Source organism: Microtus oregoni, unplaced genomic scaffold (assembly GCF_018167655.1).
Source record: "Microtus oregoni isolate MIOR12 unplaced genomic scaffold, Mior012 000047F_ref0000412, whole genome shotgun sequence".
Taxonomy (NCBI): Eukaryota; Metazoa; Chordata; class Mammalia; order Rodentia; family Cricetidae; genus Microtus; species Microtus oregoni.
The window spans coordinates 5,828,524-5,850,321 of record NW_024543221.1 but is presented as its reverse complement, the minus strand read 5'-3'; the positions used below and the strand labels follow the sequence as shown (position 1 = coordinate 5,850,321).

General features: G+C 44.4%; 1 protein-coding gene across 1 annotated transcript in view; it reads right to left on the bottom strand.

The window, feature by feature from the left end:
• Dnah14 (dynein axonemal heavy chain 14) overlaps positions 1-21,798 on the bottom strand; it is a 257,032-nt gene that overhangs the window by 19,976 nt on the left and 215,258 nt on the right. The window contains exons 73-77 of the mRNA XM_041635247.1: positions 21,574-21,730; positions 20,030-20,240; positions 15,863-15,965; positions 13,627-13,854; positions 2,414-2,611 (exon numbers count right to left, since the gene is read on the bottom strand). Of these exons, the coding sequence (XP_041491181.1) occupies positions 2,414-2,611; positions 13,627-13,854; positions 15,863-15,965; positions 20,030-20,240; positions 21,574-21,730 (897 nt within the window). The remainder of the gene's footprint in view (positions 1-2,413; positions 2,612-13,626; positions 13,855-15,862; positions 15,966-20,029; positions 20,241-21,573; positions 21,731-21,798) is intronic.

Genomic DNA, 21,798 nt, shown 5'->3' with positions numbered 1-21,798 from the left:
CCTTGCCTGCTAAGTAGGGAGGAGGTTAGAGCGCTGTGTGTCACTGGAGGAGACACTGGGATGACTACTCTGCCCATCTTTGTCTCCTGTCATGATGTCCTGTACTGAAACAGGCCCAAAGCAGCACAGCTGGTTTTTGTCATTTTAGGCATTTGTCAAATTATAGACATCTGTCTAATACAGATATTAAGAATGAATGATCAGTGACCAGGAAGAGAAACATATTATTTAATATGGTCAGGAGGCTGGTGGTAGCAGCTTTCACTGAAGACCTGGTGAAGGACACAGGACACACTAGAGAACAAAGTCACTGATAAAGATATTATTAGCGAAAGGAACTAAGATTATTACAGTGCATAGGAAGGATTGGCAAGCTGGAATGGTCATAAAAGTTTCAGGGTTTTAAAACAATTGAAATGTAAAATTTCAGAAATACATTTTTGTTAGCATGGTATGTTGCAATGAAAAACAATCTCTCTCTCTCTCTCTATATATATATATATATATAACTACATATATAAACAAACTATATATAGATAAAATAATTTATCTCCTGTTCACTTACACTCACTCAGTGCAAGTCCACATACAAAAGCCGAGCATAAGCCGGGCGGTGGTGGTGCACGCCTGTAATTCCAGCACTTGGGAGGCAGAGACAGGCGGATCTCTGTGGGTTCGAGGCCAACCTAGTCTACCAGAAGCTAGTTCCAGGACAGGCTCCAAAACCACAGAGAAACCCTGTCTCGAAAAAAACCAAAAAAAAAAAAAAAAAAAAAGAAAAAAATCCAGAAGCCGAGCATACTATCGTTACTGAGCAATTTTTAAAGGTTTTCAAGGATAATTTTATATTAGGGACTGACTTGAGGATTGTCTTACAGTTTCCATTGCTGTGAAGAGACACCGTGACCATGGCAACTCTTATAAAGGAAAACATTTCATTAGGGTGGCTCGCTTACAGTTCAGAGGTTCAGTCCATTATCATCATGGTGGCTCTGCACCAGACCTGGGCCTGGTGTCATCGAGAGGGGTAGAGGTCAGACCCAGGTCGTCTTCCTAGCGTCTTGGAAATACAGCGATGAAGGAAGTGATATCTGAGGAAGCATGTTAGTGTGCAGGCAGACATGGTGCTGGCTACATCTTGATCAGAAGGCAACAGGAAGTGGACTGTGACACTGAGCAAAAGCTTAAGCAAAAGAGACCTCAAAGCCTATCCCACAGTGACACTTCCTTCATCAAGGCCACTTCACCCAATAGTGCCACTCCCTGTGAGCTTATCAGGGTCAGTTATAATCAAGCTATCACATTCCACCTCCTGACCCCCAAAAGCGTTGTTGTAACAGTATCCATAATGTAAAACACATTTAGTCCAACTTCAAAAGTCCCTGAAGTCTCAACAATGTTTAAGAGTCCAAAGTTTAAAGTCTCTTCTGTGATTCATGTAATCTCTTAACTATAATCCCCTATAAAATCAAAATCAGATTGCGTGCTTCCAATATGTAATGGCATGGTGCTTTACCAAAGAGTTTCCCTCAGATATTACTTCCTTCATCGCTGTATTTCCAAGACGCTAGGAAGACGATCTGGGTCTGACCTCTACCCCTCTCCATGACACCAGGCCCAGGTCTGGTGCAGAGCCTCATCCCTCTCCTCTCCTGTTGTCCACTTACCACTCCACACTTCCCTCCCTGCGGGTCAGAGGTCACAGAGTTGTTCCCTCGGTAGCAAACATTCCACAGAGCACAACTGCCGGGGTCTAGCCTGGCACTCTGCCCACAAGGAGGGCAAACACTAAGGGGGTGACGGGAGTAAACAGTGAGATCTGGAGCTTTCTACCTCGGATGTTTGTGGGAGACGGAGCTCCTGCACGCCAGCTTTGCCTCATACTGGTGCTGTGTGAGCTCCACCCCGTGGACCTCAACCTCAGAGTCCCTGACTGCAGGCTGGGCAAATGGAAGCTTTGGCAACCCATGGGAAACACATGCACGTTGACTGGCGTGGACGCTGTGGTCTGTACGCACTGCTTGCTCCGGCCTCCTTGTGCTTTGTGTATAGCCCTCGAGGTCCTCAGAGGGCACACACGATTTCCTCACCATTCTTTTTATTCATTGGCATTTAATAGGATAATGGCAAGTTGGGGGGGGTGGCACACACCTTTAATCCCAGCACTGAGGCAGAGGCAGGCGGATCTCTGAGTTCCAGGCCAGCCTGGTCTACAGAATGAGTTCCAGGACAACCAGAGCTACACAGACAAACCCTGTTTCAAAAAAACACAAAAACATAAACAAACAAATAGACCAATGGGAAGTTAGTTTGGTTCTGAATGGTAAGGGTTTCAAGTAACGTTTGGTTGAGGACAGAAAGGACGCAGCCAAGCCTGGTGAGGCATAATTAAGACGATACACTCGCTTCTTACCTCATCGCTGGAGAAACTGAAGTTAGCCTTCAGCACTTCAGGGCTGCAGAACTTGTTGAAGAGGGTCTTCAGGCATCGCTTGTCCCATTTATCAGTGATGTGGCCACCATAGGTCACTTCTGCAATCAGGTAGTTGAGCTCCTTCCATGGAATTTCTGACCGGCCAGGGAGGACATTTCCCAGTATCTTTATGGAAACCTGTGGAAGGCCACTGCGCCTTGTTAGTTCTGCATGTGATTTTAGTTAAGCTGACATCTCACAACACCAACAACTCTCGAGTGGCCAGTTTCTCTCCGAAACAGGGGATGGGGCCAGAAGTACAGTCCTCTAGCCTGGATTACTTAGGAGGCTGAGGCGGGAGGATTATAAATTCAAGGCCAACTTGGGCAACATAGTAAGACCCTGACTCAATAGAAGGGGACTTGGGGAGCTGAAGAGATGGCTCAGTGATGAGGAACACAGGCTGCTCTTCCAGGGGACTTGGGTTCCACTCCCAGCACCCACGTGGCTCACAACTGTCTGTAACTCCAGTTCCAGGGGATCTGATACACACACACACACACACACACACACACACAGGCAATCCAGCCATACACATTAAATGATAATAATAAAGGAGATTCTGGGGATGCAGCTTACTGGAGTCTAGGATGTGCAAGGCCCTAGGGTTTGGTCCCCAGTGCTGGGAAACCAGCCAGCCAACCAGGAACAGAGAGGAGTAAAGTCTCAGGATATGTGTTTTCCCCCAACAGTGGCTAAGCTGTGGCTGACCTGCACAGGGCACTGGGTACCAAGGCACAGAAGGATGCAGAAGGGAAGTACCCCTCTCCCCCACCCAACCAAGGACTAAAACAGCAGGTTCTTGGTGTCCTGAAAATGACCTTGGTGTGACCTCACATATATGAATGAATCCCCACCACTTTCCCTTTCTCCCTGGCTCCTTCCTACCCTTGCTGTCTGCTGTCCTCAGCTCTCCTGGGCCCTTCCCTCTGTGTCTTCCTGGCTTCCTGGCTCTCCTCTGCCCACAAGTGCACACAGATTGGCCCTCAACCCGTCTCTGTCAGGAGCCTTTGGTGCTTCCACGGAGTGAGTCCTAGCGCGCTCACCGCGGAAACCATTAGAGATGTGATCCCACTGTGAGCTCCATGTCTGCACATCCAACCAAGCACCCTATTGCAATGATTTTAAAACAAAAGCCTGCGTACTGAGCACATGTAGACATTTTTGAAGCATGATTAATAAAAACTCAGAAATTGGGTTCAACTTGAAGGTTCTAAAAACAAAACAGCCAGCCTCTCACCTCTCACCTCTACCTCAGTCTGAAATGGCGATCCTGCCTCCAAGAATCTCAGAGAGAGTTGCTGCCTCCCATTCTATAATCCTCTCTAGGGCTGGGATTAAAGGTGTGCACGACCGGATTAAAGGCATGCACCACCTGGTTTCTATGGCAACTCGTATGGCTTTTTACTCTGTTGAAACACTATGGTGTCATATATTAACAAGCTGACCACATGGATGGTGGAACAGTGCTTCCTAGAGGCTGGAAGGCATCGAAAGACACAAGGAGTATAGTTGTACTGGAGGGAACTTTGACTGGCAGTAAATTTTGGGGGCGGGGCACTGTGGTTGGAGAGATGTCTCAGGGGTTAAGAGCACTGGCTGCTCTTTCTGAGGACCCAGGTTTGATTCCCAGCACCCACATGGTAGCTCACACATATCTATAACTCCCGCTCCAGCCTCCCTGGGCACCAGGCCCATAAATGGTACACAGACATACACGCAGGCAAAGCATCCACATCACTACATCCCATGACCATGAACAGTTATGCTAATTTTAGAATTTCGGTATTGGATCTATTTCTGTGCTTTTTGCTGAGTCACACCAACTTAACTTTTCTGCTAAACTATTTACTTCAGGAGAGTGGATTTTTTTGTGTGTGTATTTTGATGTCTGGGGAAGGAAATTCCTTCACTTTAAAATTTGTGTGTATTTATAGCTTATTTAACATTTCTTTTTGTGAATTTATTTCAATTTTATATCTTCTAAGTTCTAGTTGTAACTTAGCATTATATTTGGCAGTTAGCACTGGGAGAATGGACAGTTTGCTCTATCTGAGGTCTTCCCTGGAGAACAGGCGTATGCTGGGCTAGAGGGAGCAGGAGATAAAAGGGGAAAGACACTCATTGCCACTTACTGTGTAACCTGGGCAAAGTCCCAAGGGCTCATGGCTCTGCTCCCATCTGGAAACTGGGGACAGGTAGTGTGCTGACCGTGTAAAGCTGTCCCAAGACTTTCAGCATTTTTATTTATTTATTTATTTATTAAAGATTTCTGTCTCTTCCCCGCCACCGCCTCCCATTTCCCTCCCTCTCCCCCAATTAAGTCCCCGCCCCCCCCAGCCCGAAAAGCAATCAGGGTTCCCTGTCCTGTGGGAAGTCCAAGGAACCCCCACCTCCATCCAGGTCTAGTAAGTTGAGCATCCAAACTGCATAGGCTCCCACAAAGCCAGTGCGTGCAGTAGGATCAGAAACCCATTGCCATTGTTCTTGAGTTCTCAGTAGTCCTCATTGTCTGCTATGTTCACTGAGTCCGGTTTTATCCCAGGCTTTTCCAGACCCAGGCCAGTTGGTCTTGGTGAGTTCCCAGTAGAACATCCCCATTGTCTCAGTGTGTGGGTGCACCCCTCGCGGTCCTGAGTTCCTTGCTCATGCTCTCTCTCCTTCTGCTCCTGATTTGGACCTTGAGATTTCAGTCTGGTGCTCCATTGTGGGTCTCTGTCTCTGTCTCCTTTCATCGCCTGATGAAGGTTAATATTCAGGAGGATGCCTATATGTTTTTCTTTGGGTTCTCCTTATTTAGCTTCTCTAGGATCACTAATTATAGGCTCAATGTCCTTGGTTTATGGCTAGAAACCAAATATGAGTGAGTACATCCCATGTTCCTCCTTTTGGGTCTGGCTTACCTCACTCAGGATAGTGTTTTCTATTTCCATCCATTTGTATGCAAAATTCAAGAAGTCCTTGTTTTTTATTGCTGAGTAGTACTCTAATATGTATATATTCCATACTTTCTTCATCCATTCTTCCATTGAAGGGCGTCTAGGTTGTTTCCAGGTTCTGGCTATCACAAACAATGCTGCAATGAACATCGTAGAGCATATACTTTTGTTGTATGATAAGGCCTCTCTTGGGTATATTCCCAAGAGTGGTATTGCTGGGTCCAGGGGTAAGTTGATCCCGAATTTCCTGAGAAACCGCCACACTGCTTTCCAAAGTGGTTGCACAAGTTTGCATTCCCACCAGCAATGGATGAGTGTACCCCTTTCTCCACAACCTCTCCTACACAGGCTATCATTGGTGTTTTTTATTTTAGCCATTCTGACAGGTGTAAGATGGTATCTTAAAGTTGTCTTGATTTGCATTTCCCTGATCGCTAAGAAAGTCGAGCATGACCTTAAGTGTCTTTTGGCCATCTGAAGTTCTTCTGTTGAGAATTCTCTGTTCAGCTCAAAGCCCCATTTTATAATTGGGTTGGTTAGCCTTTTGCGGTCTAGTTTCTTGAGATCTTTATATATTTTGGAGATCAGACCTTTGTCAGTTGCGAGGTTGGTAAAGATCTTCTCCCAGTCAGTGGGTTGTCTTTTTGTCTCAGTGACAGTGTCCTTTGCTTTACAGAAGCTTCTCAGTCTCAGGAGGTCCCATTTATTCAATGAGGTCCTTAATGTCTGTGCAGCTGGGGTTATACGTAAGAAGTGGTCTCCTGTGCCCATGTGTTGTAGAGTACTTCCCACTTTCTCTTCTATCAGGTTCAGTGTGTTCGGACTGCTATTGAGGTCTTTAATCCATTTGGACTTGAGTTTTGTGCATGGTGATAGATATGGATCTATTTTCATTCTTCTACATGTTGACATCCAGTTTTGCCAGCACAATTTGTTGAAGATGCTCTCTTTTTTCCATTGTATACTTTTAGCTCCTTTATCGAAGATCAGGTGTTCATAGGTTTGTGGGTTAATGGCAGGATCTTCTATTCGATTCCATTGGTCGACTTCTCTGTTTTTATGCCAATACCAAGCTGTTTTCAATACTGTAGCTCTGTAGTAGAGTTTGAAGTCAGGGATGGTAATGCCTCCAGACGCTCCTTTGTTGTATAAGATTGTTTTGGCTATCCTGGGTTTTTTGTTTTTCCATATAAAGTTGATTATTGTCTTCTCCAGATCTGTGAAGAATTTTGATGGGATTTTGATGGGGATTGCATTGAATCTATAGATTGCTTTTGGTAGAATTGCCATTTTTACTATGTTGATCCTCCCAATCCAGGAGCAAGGAAGATCTTTCCATTTTCTGGTGTCCTCCTCAATTTCTTTCTTCAATGCCTTAAAGTTCTTGTCAAATAGATCTTTCACATCCTTGGTCAGAGTTACCCCAAGATATTTTATGCTATTTGTGGCTATCGTGAAAGGTGATGCTTCTCTAATTTCCCTCTCTGTTTCCTTATCCTTAGTGTATAGGAAGGCCACTGATTTTTTGGAGTTGATCTTGTATCCTGCCACATTACTAAAGGTGTTTATCAGCTGTAGGAGTTCTTTGGTAGAGTTTTTGGGGTCGCTTATGTATACTATCATTATCATCTGCAAATAACGAGAGCTTAACTTCTTCTTTTCCGATACGAATCCCCTTGATCCCATTATGTTGTCTTATTGCTATTGCTAGAACTTCAAGCACTATATTGAAGAGGTATGTAGAGAGTGGACAGCCTTGTCGTGTTCCTGATCTTAGTGGGATGGCTTTGAGTTTTTCTCCATTTAATTTAATGTTAGCCGACGGCTTGCTGTAAATAGCTTTTATTATATTTAGGTATGACCCTTGTATCCCTAATCTCTCCAAGACCTTTATCATAAAGGGGTGTTGAATTTTGTCGAATGCTTTTTCAGCATCTAATGAAATGATCATATGGTTTTTTTCTTTCAGTTTATTTATATGGTGGATTACATTGATAGATTTGCGTTTGTTGAACCAGCCCTGCATCTCTGGGATGAAGCCTACTTGATCATAATGGATAATTTTTCTAATGTGTTCTTGGATTCGGTTTGCCAGTATTTTATTGAGAATTTTTGCGTCGATATTCATGAGTGAGATAGGCCTGTAATTTTCTTTCTTGGTTGGGTCTTTGTGTGGTTTTGGTATCAGGGTAACTGTAGCTTCATAAAAGGAATTTGGCAATGACTCTTCTGTTTCTATATTGTGAAATACATTAAGGAGTATAGGTATTAGCTCTTCTTGGAAGTTCTGGTAGAATTCTGCATTGAAACCATCTAGTCCTGGGCTTTTTTTGGAAGGTAGATTTTTGATAACGGTTTCTAGTTCTTCGCGACTAACAGGTCTATTTAAATCGTTCACCTGGTTTTGGTTTAGCTTTGGTATGTGGCACTTATCTAAAAAAATGTCCATTTCTATTGCATTTTCTAGTTTTGTGGCATACAGGCTTTTGTAGTAAGATCTAATGAGTCTCTGAATTTCCTCTGTGTCTGTGGTTATGTCCTCCTTTTCATTTCTGATCTTATTTATTTGCGTGTTCTCTCTCTGTTGTTTAATTAGTTTGGATAGGGGTTTGTCGATCTTGTTGATTTTCTCCAAGAACCAACTTTTTGTTTCATTGATTCTTTGGACTGTTTTCTGCGTTTCTATTTTGTTGATTTCTGCCCTCAGTTTGATTATTTCCAGTCTTCTACTCCTCCTGGGAGTGTCTGCTTTTTTTTTTTTTTCTAGAGCATTCAGGTGTGCTGTTAAGTCTCCTATGTATGCTTTCTCTGTTTTCTTTAAGTGGGCACTTAGTGCTATGAACTTTCCTCTTAGCACTGCTTTCATAGTGTCCCATAGGTTTGAGTATGTTGTCCCTTTATTTTCATTAAATTCAAGGAAGACTTTAATCTTTCTTGATTTCTTCCTTGACCCAGGTGTGGTTCAGTAGATGACTGTTCAGTTTCCATGAGTTTGTCGGCTTTCTGGGAGTAGCATTGTTGTTGCCTTCTAACTTTAATCCGTGGTGATCTGATAAGACACAGGTGGACACTGATATTTTTTTGTATCTGTGGAGGTTTCCTTTCTTTCCGAGTATGTGGTCAATTTTCGAGAAGGTTCCATGTGCTGCAGAGAAGAAGGTATATTCTTTCCTATTTGGGTGGAATGTTCTATAGATGTCTGTTAAGTCCATTTGCTTCATTACCTCCAGTAGTTCTCTTACTTCTCTATTAGGTTTCTGTCTGATTGACCTGTCCATTGCTGAGAGAGGTGTATTGAAGTCTCCTACTACTAGTGTGTGTGGTTTGATGTCTGCCTTGAGTTTTAGTAATATTTCTTTTTTTTTTTTTTTTTTTGGTTTTTTCGAGACATTGTTTCTCTGTGGCTTTTTGGAGCCTGTCCTGCAACTAGCTCTGTAGACCAGGCTGGTCTCGAACTCACAGAGATCTGCCTGCCTCTGCCTCCCGAGTGCTGGGATTAAAGGCGTGTGCCACCACTGCCCGGCCTAGTAATATTTCTTTTACATACGTGGGTGCTTTTATATTAGGGGCGTAAATATTCAGGATTGAGACGTCATCCTGACAAATTGTTCCTGTTATGAGTATAAAGTGTCCATCTCGATCTCTTCTGATTGATTTTAGTTTGAAGTCAGTTTTGTTAGAAATTAATATGGCCACACCTGCTTTTTTCTTAGGACCATTTGCTTGAAACACCTTTTCCCAACCCTTTACTCTGAGTAGATGCCTGTCTTTGTGGTTGAGATGTGTTTCTTGCAAACAACAGAATGTTGGATCCTGTTTTCGTATCCAATCTCTTAGCCTGTGCCTTTTTATAGGTGAGTTGAGACCATTAATATTAAGTGATATTAATGACCAGTGGTTGTTTATGCCGGATATTCTTATTGTTTTTGGAAGTAGAATTTGTGTGTCTCCCTTCTTTGAGTTGTACTAGTGAAGGGTCGCTAGATGCCCGAGTTATTGTAGGCAGTGTTGGAAATGTTGGATTCCTTGGGTTGCAGTTTTCCTTCTATTACTTTCTGTAGGGCTGGGTTCGTGGCTACGTATTGTTTAAATTTGTTCTTATCCTGGAATGCCTTGATTTCTCCATTTATAGTGAACAAAAGCTTGGCTGGGTATAGTAGTCTGGGCTTGCCTCCATGGTCTCTTAGCTTCTGCAGTACTTCTATCCAGGACCTTCTGGCTTTCATTGTTTCCATAGAGAAATCAGGTGTAAGTCTGATCGGTTTACCTTTATAAGTTACTTGGCCTTTTTCCTTTGCAGCTCTTAGTATTCTTTCTTTAATCTGTATATTTTGTGTTTTGATTATTATATGGCGAGGGGATGTTTTCCTTTGATCCAGTCTGTTTGGTGTTCTGTATGCTTCTTGAATATTCAAAGGAATATCTTTATGTTGGGAAAGTTTTCTTCCATAAGTTTGATCAAAATATTTTCTGGGCCTTTGAGCTGTGACTCTTCTCCTTCTTCTATTCCTATTATTCTTAGATTTGGTCTTTTTATTGTGTCCCATAATTCCTGAATGTTTTGTGATGAGAATTTGTTGGCTTTGCAGTTTTCTTTGATCAGAGCGTTTATTTTCTCTATGGTGTCCTCAGAATCTGAGATTCTTTCTTCTATTTCTTGTATTCTATTGATTATGCTTGTTTCTGTAGTCTCTGCTCGTTGACCTAGATTTTCCATATCCAACTGGTCCTCAGTTTGTGTTTTCTTCCTTGCTTCCATTTCAGTTTTCAATTCTTGAACTGTTTCCATTACCTGTTTGATCGTTCTTTCTTGGTTTCCCAGGGTATTATGTACGTATTTACTCATTTCTTCAAATTTTTGGTTATACTTCTCATCCATTTCTATAATGTCATTTTTCACATGTTTAAGGGATTCTATTGCTTTCATAAAGTCAATTTTTTCCACTTCTTCTGTGTTAGGGTGTTGGACACCTTCTGTTGTAAGATCATTGGGTTCTGGTGTTTTCATGTTGTTTTTCAGATTATTGGGTGAATTCTTTCCTTGGCGCCTGCCCATCTCCTCCTATCGATGCTATCTAAGGGGTCTGTTAAAACTGGTTCAGGTTTCCCTGCTGGCCAGGGTCTCCTCTTACAAAATGCCCTTGCTCTGTTTCCTGGTTCCTGCGGGGGGGGGGGGGGGGGGGGGGGGCGCAAGATCCCTCTCACCCCTCAGAAAGGTCTTCAGGAATAGGACCCGGCTCCTCCTTTGCCAGGGACCTCCCCAACCGAAGGCCTACTTCTTTGGTTTAATTGTAGTGGGGCGATCTGTTCTCGGTGTTGCGCGGTCCCTGCTGCCTGCTTCTGCTGCTGGGATGGTTCCCGCCGCCAGCAGCCTGTGTCCTCTGCTGCCGCTCCGGTCCCAGCCAGTTCCAGCCTGTCCCAGTCGGTCCCGCCGGCTGCGCTGGGCGTCCTCCGGCCGCCTTCCGCTGCCCGGTGTTCCAGCCGCCTTCCGCCGCCCGGTGTTCCGGCCGCCGACTTTCAGCATTTTAAATCATCAAGAATGTTGTTCCTTTTCTCCCTAATTTATAATGCTCTTTATGCAGGACCTGTAAATTTCTTATTAAATTTGTTCCTGTATAGTTCCAATTTTTTTAGCACTACTATTCTGTTTTTTTTTTCCTAGCTAGAGAAAAACTATATATTTACATTTTTACCTAGCCATTTTACCAATTCTCTATTCCCAGTAATCCTCTTTTAACTTCTTTTCAGTAGTGCAATAAGGCTTTCAAGACACACAGGTCATTTTCTAAGTGGCCTGAGGTGACCTGTGAAGATGGTTTGCTATTCTCTTGACCCAGAAAACCTACAAAATCATGTAAATCAAGAGATCCAAATCTTTGTGTCCATGTTAAGGACCCCTGTGAAACCGCCCAAGCCTTCAAGGATATGCATATCCGAAAGCCACCTAATATCTGAATGATGTCACTTTAAAGAGGCCATGTGCGCCCTTCCGGTGTGGGGCATTGGTAGGTGCGCCCAAGCCAGACAGTGGGGAGGGACACGGGGTCAGGGGCCAAAAAATGAGTGCAGAGAGCAATGCTGAACTGAGGGGCTTAGATGAAGACTCTCTGGTCATTGAGCACATCCAGGTGAGGAAAGCACCTACGATGTACTGATGAATATACAGAGCTCACGGCCAGATTAACCCACCCCTGAGCTCCCCGGCCACCCTTAGGTGGTCCCCACTGAAAAGGAACAATCTGTTCCAAAGTCAGAAGAGGAGGGTGCACAGAAGAAAAAGACGTCCCCCCCCCCCCAAAAAAAAAACTGGAGAAATGAAAACTGATGGCACAGGAATAAATTCAGCATAAAATAAATGTAGATAAAAGAATAAAAGTAACGGAAGTGCATTATCCATCGAAGTGCTAGGGACTGGGCCCAGGACCCTGTGCATACTACAGTTAATACAATACGTGATAACAGTCTTCATCTTGCTTCATTTGTTATTTATTTGACCTTTTTCTCTTACTTTCCTCACGTTGTTAACTCCTTTTCACTTTTCTTCTTTGTTAGATTTAAGACATACTGGGCTGGGTACAGTGCTGTGTTTTAGGGTGACACTCATCATGTATGAGATCTGGGCTTGGTCCCCAGCACCGGGAGGAGAAAGGCACACTGTCTCCGTTTCTTCTTAAATTCCTTTCTCTATTCAGATGAATGGAAGGTAATTATTTCCCCCCTCAGCTCTCTGATGCACACTGAGGAACTTCCCATGATGCTTTGTCTGCCCTGGGCCTTGGACAGCGTGGGTAGGCGGCCCCGTGCTCACACTCTTTGGCAGCTCTCCAGTGTGCAGCTGTTTTACTTTATATTCTTGGCCAATCCCAGAAATAATGAGCTTTACTACATGCATGTGACTTCTTGGGAAGGTAGAAATACCTGATGGACACAGAGATAAGACACAAAAGAACGGAAGACCTCCTGCCCAGGGGAGCTACTGATATAGGCAGAATCAAGACTTTCCTAGAAAACAAACAACCCCTCAAAAATAAAACAAAAAACCCAACAAACAAATAAGAAAAAAAATCAGAACGGTGCAGTATTCTACATTAGAAGCACAGCTGCAAGAAAACTGACTTGGGAATTTTGTTGTTTTGTTTTTTTGAGACAGGGTTTCTCTGTGTAGCTGTGGTTGTCTTGGAACTTGCTCTGTAGACCAGGCTGGTCTTAAACTCAGAGATTTGCCTGCCTCTGCCTTCTGAATACTGGGATCAAAGGCGTGCACCACCACTGCCCAGCAACTTTGAAAAAGTTTAAGCAGATATTATTGTTCATTTCTTTTAATTAGCAATAAAGAAAATGTTCAGTCTGGGTGGTGGTGCACTCCTTGAATCCTAGCACTCAGGAGGCAGAGGCTCTCTGTGAGTTTGAGACCAGCCTGGTCTACCTAATGAGTTCCTGGTCAGCCAAGGTTACAGAGGGAAACCCTGTCTTGAAAACAACAACAACAACAACAACAACAACAAAAAAGCAAAACAACAACATAAAAGAAAATATCCTGCTAAAAGGCACAATAGGAGGAAGGTGCTCTAAAAAGGATAATAACTAAATGAGACTGTTAAGTTGCCCAGCCCCAGTGACCCAGGGTAATCCTTCTTGTTTTGAATTAATATTGAGAGATGTTTTATAGTGATTTACATGTCAGAAGCTGATCAAAAGCGTTTCACTTATATTCACTGAGTTGCACTTCTTTTTTTAAAGGATATCTTTATTTTTATTTATGTGTATGGGTGTTTTACCTGACTATGTATCTGTGCACCACGTGTGCCTGATGTTCACAGAGGCCAGAAGAGGGCATCAGATCCCCTGGATCTTTAGTTACATGTGATTGTGAGCCCTTACATAGATGCTGGGAACTGAACCTGGGACCTCTGGAAGAGCAGCAAGTGCTCCTAACCGCGGAGCCAGCTCTCCAGGCTGTCAAGTTGCATCTTGTAATGACTCTGTGGGTAGGTATTGAGCTTTGCTCCCTTCCACACTGCTTTATTTCACTCAAGGAACTAGGCCCTGCGGTATAGCTCGAGCCATGGGGCTGCTAGTGCACTCTAGACAGCTGGCTTGACAGTCCTCATTTCCTAGCTCCACGGTGCATTTCCTTCCCACCAGGTGAACGCTTCGCCCCATGGAGACACGTACTAGCTTAGCTCAGCGTGTGTCTCTGGTGCCCACACTCACCTCTAAGTCTGAAGAACTGAATTTGTAAGGGGCATTCCAGCCTAGTGTTCCATACACTCTCCTCTCGTTGATCACAGCATTGAAAAAACAGAGGCTGAATAGAATCTTTTTCCACCATGGTCCACAGTCATTTTTGTCAAATATCTCTTCTGTTACTTCTCCGCTCCCGCCATATCCAAACATTTGAAGTAAATTGCTTTTCAATCCCTGGGGAGGCTCCACAGCAATCTTTAAAAAGGAGTGAAAATGCCAAGTGACTATAGATGGGAACACACCCTGGAGGGCCCCTTCCCACAGCACCAGTGGCACACATGGCTGACAGCTATTTCCAAGAGCTGCGGTCAAGTCCAAGCCTAGGCTATGCTTTTGCCTCTTGAACACCTCTGTAAAAGGATCATTTCAGATTCTGTATCACATTCTATTCCTATATTATTTTTGAGGCATGGTTTGAGTCTGCATCCATGGCTGGTACAGATCTTACTACATAGATGAGGCTGGCCTTGAACTCACAGAGGTCTGTCTAATTCACATTTGAAAGACAAACCACAGCACCCGGATGATACTTGTTGCTGTGACCCCAAGCATTGTGTTAGGGAAGGACAGAACTTTGGAGTTTGTCAGTTAGCTAAATCAGCGGTCGCTAAGCTGTGGTTAGGGAAAGGAGCTGCCAAACCCCAGCCAGGCAGCACACACAGGGAGCCAAGCCTCAGGAAACAGGACACCAGCTAAGCCAACAGACACAGCCAGTCACACTGAAAGAGTGAGTGGTGACTTTGCGTGACCAGGTTCTGATTGCCTTGAGAATCCAAGCTGCTGTCTGCTCCGCTGGAGTGGCTGGGATGATTAATTGCAACGGTTTTAATATGTGTGTGTGGCTGCTAGTCAGAGATAACCAGGATCTTATAATGGGTACCTGCTTCCAGAGTTTATATATAAGCATTGGCAAATGAAGCAGCTTATGTGATTCTTACGATACACAGCACATAAATACTGTGTGGCTATGCAGATGCATTATATGGATGAGCATATGTGTGTGCATGAACCCGAGATTTCTAGATTCAAAATCACAATGGGGCAATGTAGTGGGAGTTGTATGTGCCTGTGCACGATGGGGCTCCAGGACGTTACTAGAGCATACAGATGGCTGCCATGGTAGCCCCTCTTCCCCTCCTGAGTTACAGAAATAGGGATACTTTTCCTTAGAGATCTAAGTGCATAATTTTGGGAAGGAGGGTTTCTGACCATTGTTTTGTTTTGAGACAGGCCTGGAACTCCCAATGGAGATATAAACCAGACTGGCTTCAATTTATAGAGACCCATCTCCTGCTTTGTCTCCCTGCCGTTAGGGTTAAAGGCATGCACCACTATGCCAAGCTTAATTGATAGACTCTTAAAGTGGAACTAGAGCAATGGGCCTGATCAAAACAAAGGTTTTTGAAATTCTATGTCCCTCTTTCTTACTACTGCCTCCCAATTTTTCCTCCTGGCCAAAGGAAAAAGGCCACTTGAGGTCACAGTCAGCTGGGTCTTGGGAAGTAAACAGGGCATCTTAAGTTACAGCAGGAAGTCTCATATTTCTCTGTCTGCTCCAGGGCAGGGCTGTTGGGAAGTGGCCCTGGGAGAAGGGAAACACTAGGGAGCAGTATTGCAGGGAGGTGTGGCTAGTTTTTTGCTAAGTGGGTTTTGCCCATGTCTTCATTGGTTTCTCATTGTGCAAAGTCTTTAGGCAGCTGGGCCTTTGACAGGATTGACTGAGCCTTCATAGTTGGGTTTCAGAGGTCAGACATAACCCACAATTAAGGTTATTTTAGCAAATAGTTTGTTTGCCTTCTGGAGAACTTTCCAGAGAGTTAACCAGCCATAAAATGGTTAAGAGGAATAGAAATAAGAAAATGCCACATAGTCAAGAAGCTGAAGTTGGGGGTCATTTGAGCTCAGGAGTTCAAGGCCAGCCTGGGCAACATAGCAAGATGGTGTCTTGAGGGGAAAAAGTAGAAGGTGGGAAAGAAAAATGTATGTGTCTTGGTTTACAGCAACTGGAAGAAGAACGTCCTCTTTGAGACGCAAGTGTTATTGAATGCAGGTCTACATACTATGGTAGCACCCTCCCCACCTCGCCAAAGCTGACCTGAGTGCACCGTGAGTGCTCTTCTTGATTTAGAATAATGAGTGACAAGGCTCTGCAGCCAAGCAGGGCTTGCCAGTCAACACTGAAGCCCTGCCTGTTTGTTCTTACCTTCACGCCCTTCTGAAGAATAGGAATTGGGAAAGAACCATATGATTTTGAGCTCAACCAAAGCCTAAAGTCAGGGTCTAACGTCATATCTGGATTACTAAATCTGCAAAATAAAAATGTAAATATTAAAGATGCGTGCACCGTCTTCTTAGAGTCAGAACATTTTTTTTTAAAGATTTATTTATTATGCACACAGAGTTCAGCCTCCATGCCTGCAGGCCAGGAGAGGACACCAGATCTCATTACAGATGGTTGTGAGCCACCATGTGGTTGCTGGGAATTGAACTCAGGACCTTTGGAAGAGCAGTCAGTGCTCTTAACCTCTGAGCCATCTCTCCAGTCCCAAGTCAGAACATTTTAACGTTGCTGTGACCTTACACATCATCTCAGTCAGAGCTGCCACTCGCCACGAGGGCTTTGATAGTGCACACAGAACTGTATAAGATTCATCCATTTCTGATTCCCTTAAGTAAAAAAAGTCATAAATACTCATTACAGAAACTTGAGAAAACTTATAAAACACAACCCATGTGAAAGCCAGGGGTGGCAGTACATGCTTCCACTTGGGAGGGAATCAGGGGTTACAAGTTCAAGATCAGCCTTGTTTATATAGCTATGTCAAAAAGCCAGGGTGGGGTGGGGTGGGGTGAATTCCAGGTTAGACCTGGGACAACTGAACAGCAAAGTAAGTAACAGTAGGACCTGGCTCAGTCAAATGAGTACAGGGGACAACAGCCACATTGATAGATTCATAGATGTAAATGAACCAGTGGACCGGAGAGGAGAGATCCTTTTTGTCATGGTGGCCTGCTATTACATGACTCTTTCTGTGTGAGGTGCTGGGGACAGAAACAGAGAGTAAAAGGGAGCAGTTAAAAATATTTGGCAAATTGGGTAGTAATAATTCAGTCACATATTATCATGGGAAACTATTGGGGACTGTTTAATATACAGAAAAGTTCTGAAAGTTTCAATGAGCGGCAGATACTGTAATTACATGATCAAATTCAGCATCACCAGGAACATGGAGTGACATTGTATACCTGCTGACAAGCTACCCTGCAAAGGTCTAGCAATTCACCATCTTCATGTCTGCACATGAGGACGCAGCAGGCAAGCTCAAGTGGAGAACTCTTGAGTACACCCAGCTTTTGACATTATAGCGTGACGCTGTTGTCGATGAAGGTCATGCTCAGGATTGAGCTACCAAAAGCATTGCCCAAACAACCAAGCCACCAAACAAACAAAACCCGAAAGCCCATCCGTAATATTGTAAGTTTGCTATCTTGTGACAGAAGCGTTCATCACAGCCCCGCGTGCACACAGCCTGTAGAGTGCAGAGTGGATACCACTGCAGGACAGTCACGACATAGGTGTCTCTGAGCCATCGGAGATGGAAAGAGAGAGACAGACTGAGGAGCTCCGCCCTTCTAAGGGAGACGAAAAAGACAGACATGCAACAGAAACCACTGTATTGGGACCTATACGGTGAGAAAGTAGCTCTGCTGATGAGATGGCCAAAGCACAGCGAGGCACTGAGGGTCAAGTGACATTGTGTCTGTAGTTAACTTCCAAACAACTCAGAAAAAAAGTCCATGTACATTAGGAACAGTGGTAGGCTAACCATAAGAATGAGAACTAGGAAAAAAGGTGAAGAGAGATCGTATTGTCCATGTAATGCAAATCTAAAATCACTTCTAAAATGTTTAAATAATATGGTTAATAAAGTCTCTGCCATTGAGCCTGACAACTTGCGTATCATCCCCAGGACCCACGTGCTGGAAGCAGAAAAGTGGCTTTGAAAGCGGTCTTCTGGCTGCCATGTGTGCTGCAGCGTGCACATGCATACACAGGAGCTCAAATACATACGACACATGCGACATGTGCTCACATACACAACACATACACTCTCACGCACACATAATACAATTTTATAGAATAAGCCAAAAAAAAGCAAAACAACCATTGAAATACAAAATGAAACAGAAAATGAAAATAACCCAATTAACCTATAATTCCACTAAATGCTTTCTTTTTCTTTTGATTCTCCTTTTATTTTTAAATAAAAATATCATACTGTACACATTATTTCTAGCTTGGTATTTTCCTCCTTAGTAACGTACTATGCATATATTTAGCACCTAGATTGAGGAATTTTTCTCTTTTTAATTTTATTTTATTAACTTTTTTTCCCATTTTATATACTGACCACATTTCTCCTCCCTTCTCTTGGGGCCTCCCATAGGCACTTCAAGTAGAGTCAGGACCCAGCTCTTCCCTCTGCAGAAAGGCTGGCGAGGTACTCCAGCATGGGGAACAGTTTCCCAAAAGCCAGCTAAACGCTAGAAGTCTTACAAACAGACCAAGCTACACAACTGTCACACACATGCCTAGATTGGTCCCAGGCAGGCTCCCTAACTGTTGGTTCAGAGTCCGTATTTTGCCATGAGCTCAGGTCAACTGTTTCTGTGGGTTCCTCCATCATGACCTTGACACCCGTGGCTTGTACAATCCCTCTTCTCTTTCTTCAGGATTCCCAAGAGCTTAGCCCTGTGCTTGGCTGTGGATCTCTGCATCTGCTTCCATCAGTTACTGGGTAAAGGCTCTCTGATGGCAATTAGGGTAGTTACCAATCTGATGACAGTAGATGACCAGTTCATGTACCCTCTCCACTGTTGCTAGGAGTCTTAGCTGGGGTCATCCTGTGGATTCCTAGGAGTTTCCCTGGCACCGGGTTTCTCCCTAACCCTGAAATGTCCCCTTCTACCCCCATCAAGATATCTCTTGTTGCTTTCCCTCTCAGTCCTGCTCCCGACCTGCCAATGTCCCCAGTTCTCCCAACCCACTCCCTCCAGTTCCCGTCCCCCTTCCCAAGTTTACGTGGAGATCTCTTCTGTTTCCCTTCCCAGAAATCTTTCATTTTTAAATAGCCACTTAAAAATGTTATTTTTGAGAATTTTTTACTATATATTTTGACTACATCTTTTCCTTTCTTCTAACTCCTCTTGGATCCTCCTCACCTCCCTATCCACCCAGCTTCATGTTTTCTCTATCTCTCAAAAAAGAAAAAACCCAACAAAACAAAGAGCAAAGCACAACATGGTGCCGATCTCTGTTGAGCTGCTGCTCCTGAGAGTACTCTCTGCTAGTGGAGCACCCTCAGCCTCTATCTGGGTGCGCTATGTCTCCAGTGCCTAGGCTGGCAGTGGCAAAGAGCAGATGCCCTGCGAGTGTCTTCAATGATGTAAGATGTGCACAAAGACTGCATCTATGTTTTTCTAAGACAGGGTTTCTCCGTAGCTTTGGAGCCTGTCCTGGAACTAGCTTTTGAAGACGAGGCTGGCCTTGAACTCACAGAGATCCATCTTGCCTTTGCCCCCAAGTGCTGAGATTAAAGGCATGTGCCACCACTACCCAGCCCAAAGTCTGCATCTATTAATGTCATTAATACTGATTAATCTTTGCCCTCTGATCTTGGGCGATTTCACCAAATGTGCTTTTTTTCCCCCAACAGTTTTTAAACTGCCAGGAGAGTAACAGTCTGAGAGCAGAGCCAACTGTAGGAGAGACTTTAGAAACCTAAGCTGGGCATCAGTTTCACAGACATCTCCTTCAGAAAGCACAAGAATGACAAGATTGGACCTTCATGTCCTTGCTCCACATTTTTTGCCATAGAAACTAGGAAGACAGTAAACCACGACAGGAGGAAAATCCTGCGGAACATAACTGGCTTAATTAAAACATTTCTAATTTCACCTATTGCTGGCTTTTCCTTCCCTTGTCGTTACAGCAATCGAGTTACAGAATGCAGCAAACAAGACGACCGAGTGTGTGGACACCAAGCGAGTCAGCGCAGAGGGGAAGGTTGGAGCCAGAGTGGAAAACACGGTTGTGGGAGGACTTGAGGCCCTGGGCTTTGCCGTGCTGGAGTCATGTGAAATGCTAAGAACCATGTCATAGATTATACATGAGCAAGTGCTAAATAAGACGGAGAACACGATCTACACAGGGGATTAAAAGGAGAGAAAGAGAAGCCAGTGTGCTCTCAGGACAGCGTTCAGGGCGGCTGCGCGGTCTCTAGCTTTGCCGCGCACAGAAGGCATTGCTCTTTGCCGTGACTTCGCATAGTGGGTAATTCACTTGCTCCCAGACAGAGGTGACACTTACGACTCTATGATAGCGCAGAGCCTTGGCATGAAGGATGCTGCGAGGTGGCAGTTCTGGAGGAAGACCCACTGATTCTTTCTGCCCACGGCCTTAAAGATGAGCTCCTCCGCCTTGGCTGCCTGGCCTCGGCCCAGGGAAATCATCGTCACCTGTGGTGTTGTTCCTTTTAACTCTTGTGCGAATCTCAGGAGGATGTTGTTGAGGTCAATCCCTGCACGACAACATGGAGAGGTGCCCAAACCTGTAAGCTCACTTAGTTCCCTCAGCAAAAGCAGTCCTGCACTTCCTGAGGGGGTGGTGGGAGACGACAGAGCCGCAGAATGACTCGGGTTAGGGAACGAAAGCCTACAGTTCAAAGTTTGTCTCTGCCACTCGCTGGCCTGTGATACAAGTTTCCCCACATTTGGGAATGGTAACTGCCCATGAGTTAGACACAATTGGCCTCTTGTCACACCTGTCCCCGCACGTCCCTTTGCCCTCTAGTGGGCGATGAAGCTGCTAACCCAGTTACAACATCATGTTTAAAAAACATGACACTAGATATGGTCTCGGAGACTTTGTCGACAGGTTTTGGCAGCAAAAGTGTGTTAGGAAAAGTGTGTTGCCAAACCCTAGCTATCTCCTAAAGAGAGAGAGGTATGTCTTCTTCCCTCTGGTCTGCTGTTGACCTGAGGGCTGGCCAGCAGCCTGCTGCCATGCTGGGGGAAGTTTCCAGTAAGCAGACAGCATCTTTACAGGTGTCGGGCACAGAGCCTGGCACACTGCCCCGGTGAGAAGACCTTCTGTGTGTGGGGGGGTGCCTGTGGAGCCCAAGTGGGGGGATGGTGAATTCTAAAGACACACTTGACTCGGGGAGTGTGGAGACCTGAGGAAAACTGAGGCGCTATCCTGAGGACCTGCAGAGCAAAGGAAGCGGCCGAGGGGTGGTGCGCAGGTTAGGGGGACACAGCTCACTTCTGACAGTCACCTCGTGCTCCTTTAAAAACAGCCACTAGAGAGCCGGCTTATTCTGAGCCAAATACGAGTGATCATGGTTTGGGAACTGATCGATGTGACCCTGCCACACCTAGTCCATCGCAGAATGGTACATGACCTTTGAAAGATCACTGTTAATGGAAATAGTTAATAAATGTAAGTGGGGAGCCCAATTTGTTTTCTTTTAATGTTCTTGAAGATACTTTCTGCAAGAAAACTAACTCTAATACATTTTTATCTTGATTCCTTTATATTTTTAGAAAGATTCATCTTTCATGTAGTTTAAAGTTGAAATCCCTTTTCAAAGATGATAAAGGAATGAAGCTTTTAAACAGAACATCTGGACACAGAATCTGTTTCTCCACTTCCTTTTTGGGGTGGAGGAGGTGGCGTTTTTCCAGGTAGGGTCATGCAGCACAGGCTAGCATAAAACAACTCAAAGCCGAGGATGGCCTGGCATTTATGGTCCTCTTGTCCCCACTTAGCGTTGGGATTATAGTGTGGGCCACCACCCCCAGTTTACATGTTGCTAGGAACTGCACCATGGCTCCGCTGTCCAGATAGCTCACCATAGGTGTGAATGAGGATCAGCGGTGTTTGAGCAGTGGACTCTTTGTACGATTCTTTCAGATGAACTGTAGTCTCATGGATATATTCACTTCCCATTTTTTCAGTTACAAACTTTCTTACTGAATTCTCTAAACGATCTGGCCGAAGAACTTTAATCTGAAAAATCAAACAGAAGACAAGGTAGATTTAAAATCTACTCAGAGGACTATTCCCAATGGTAAAAA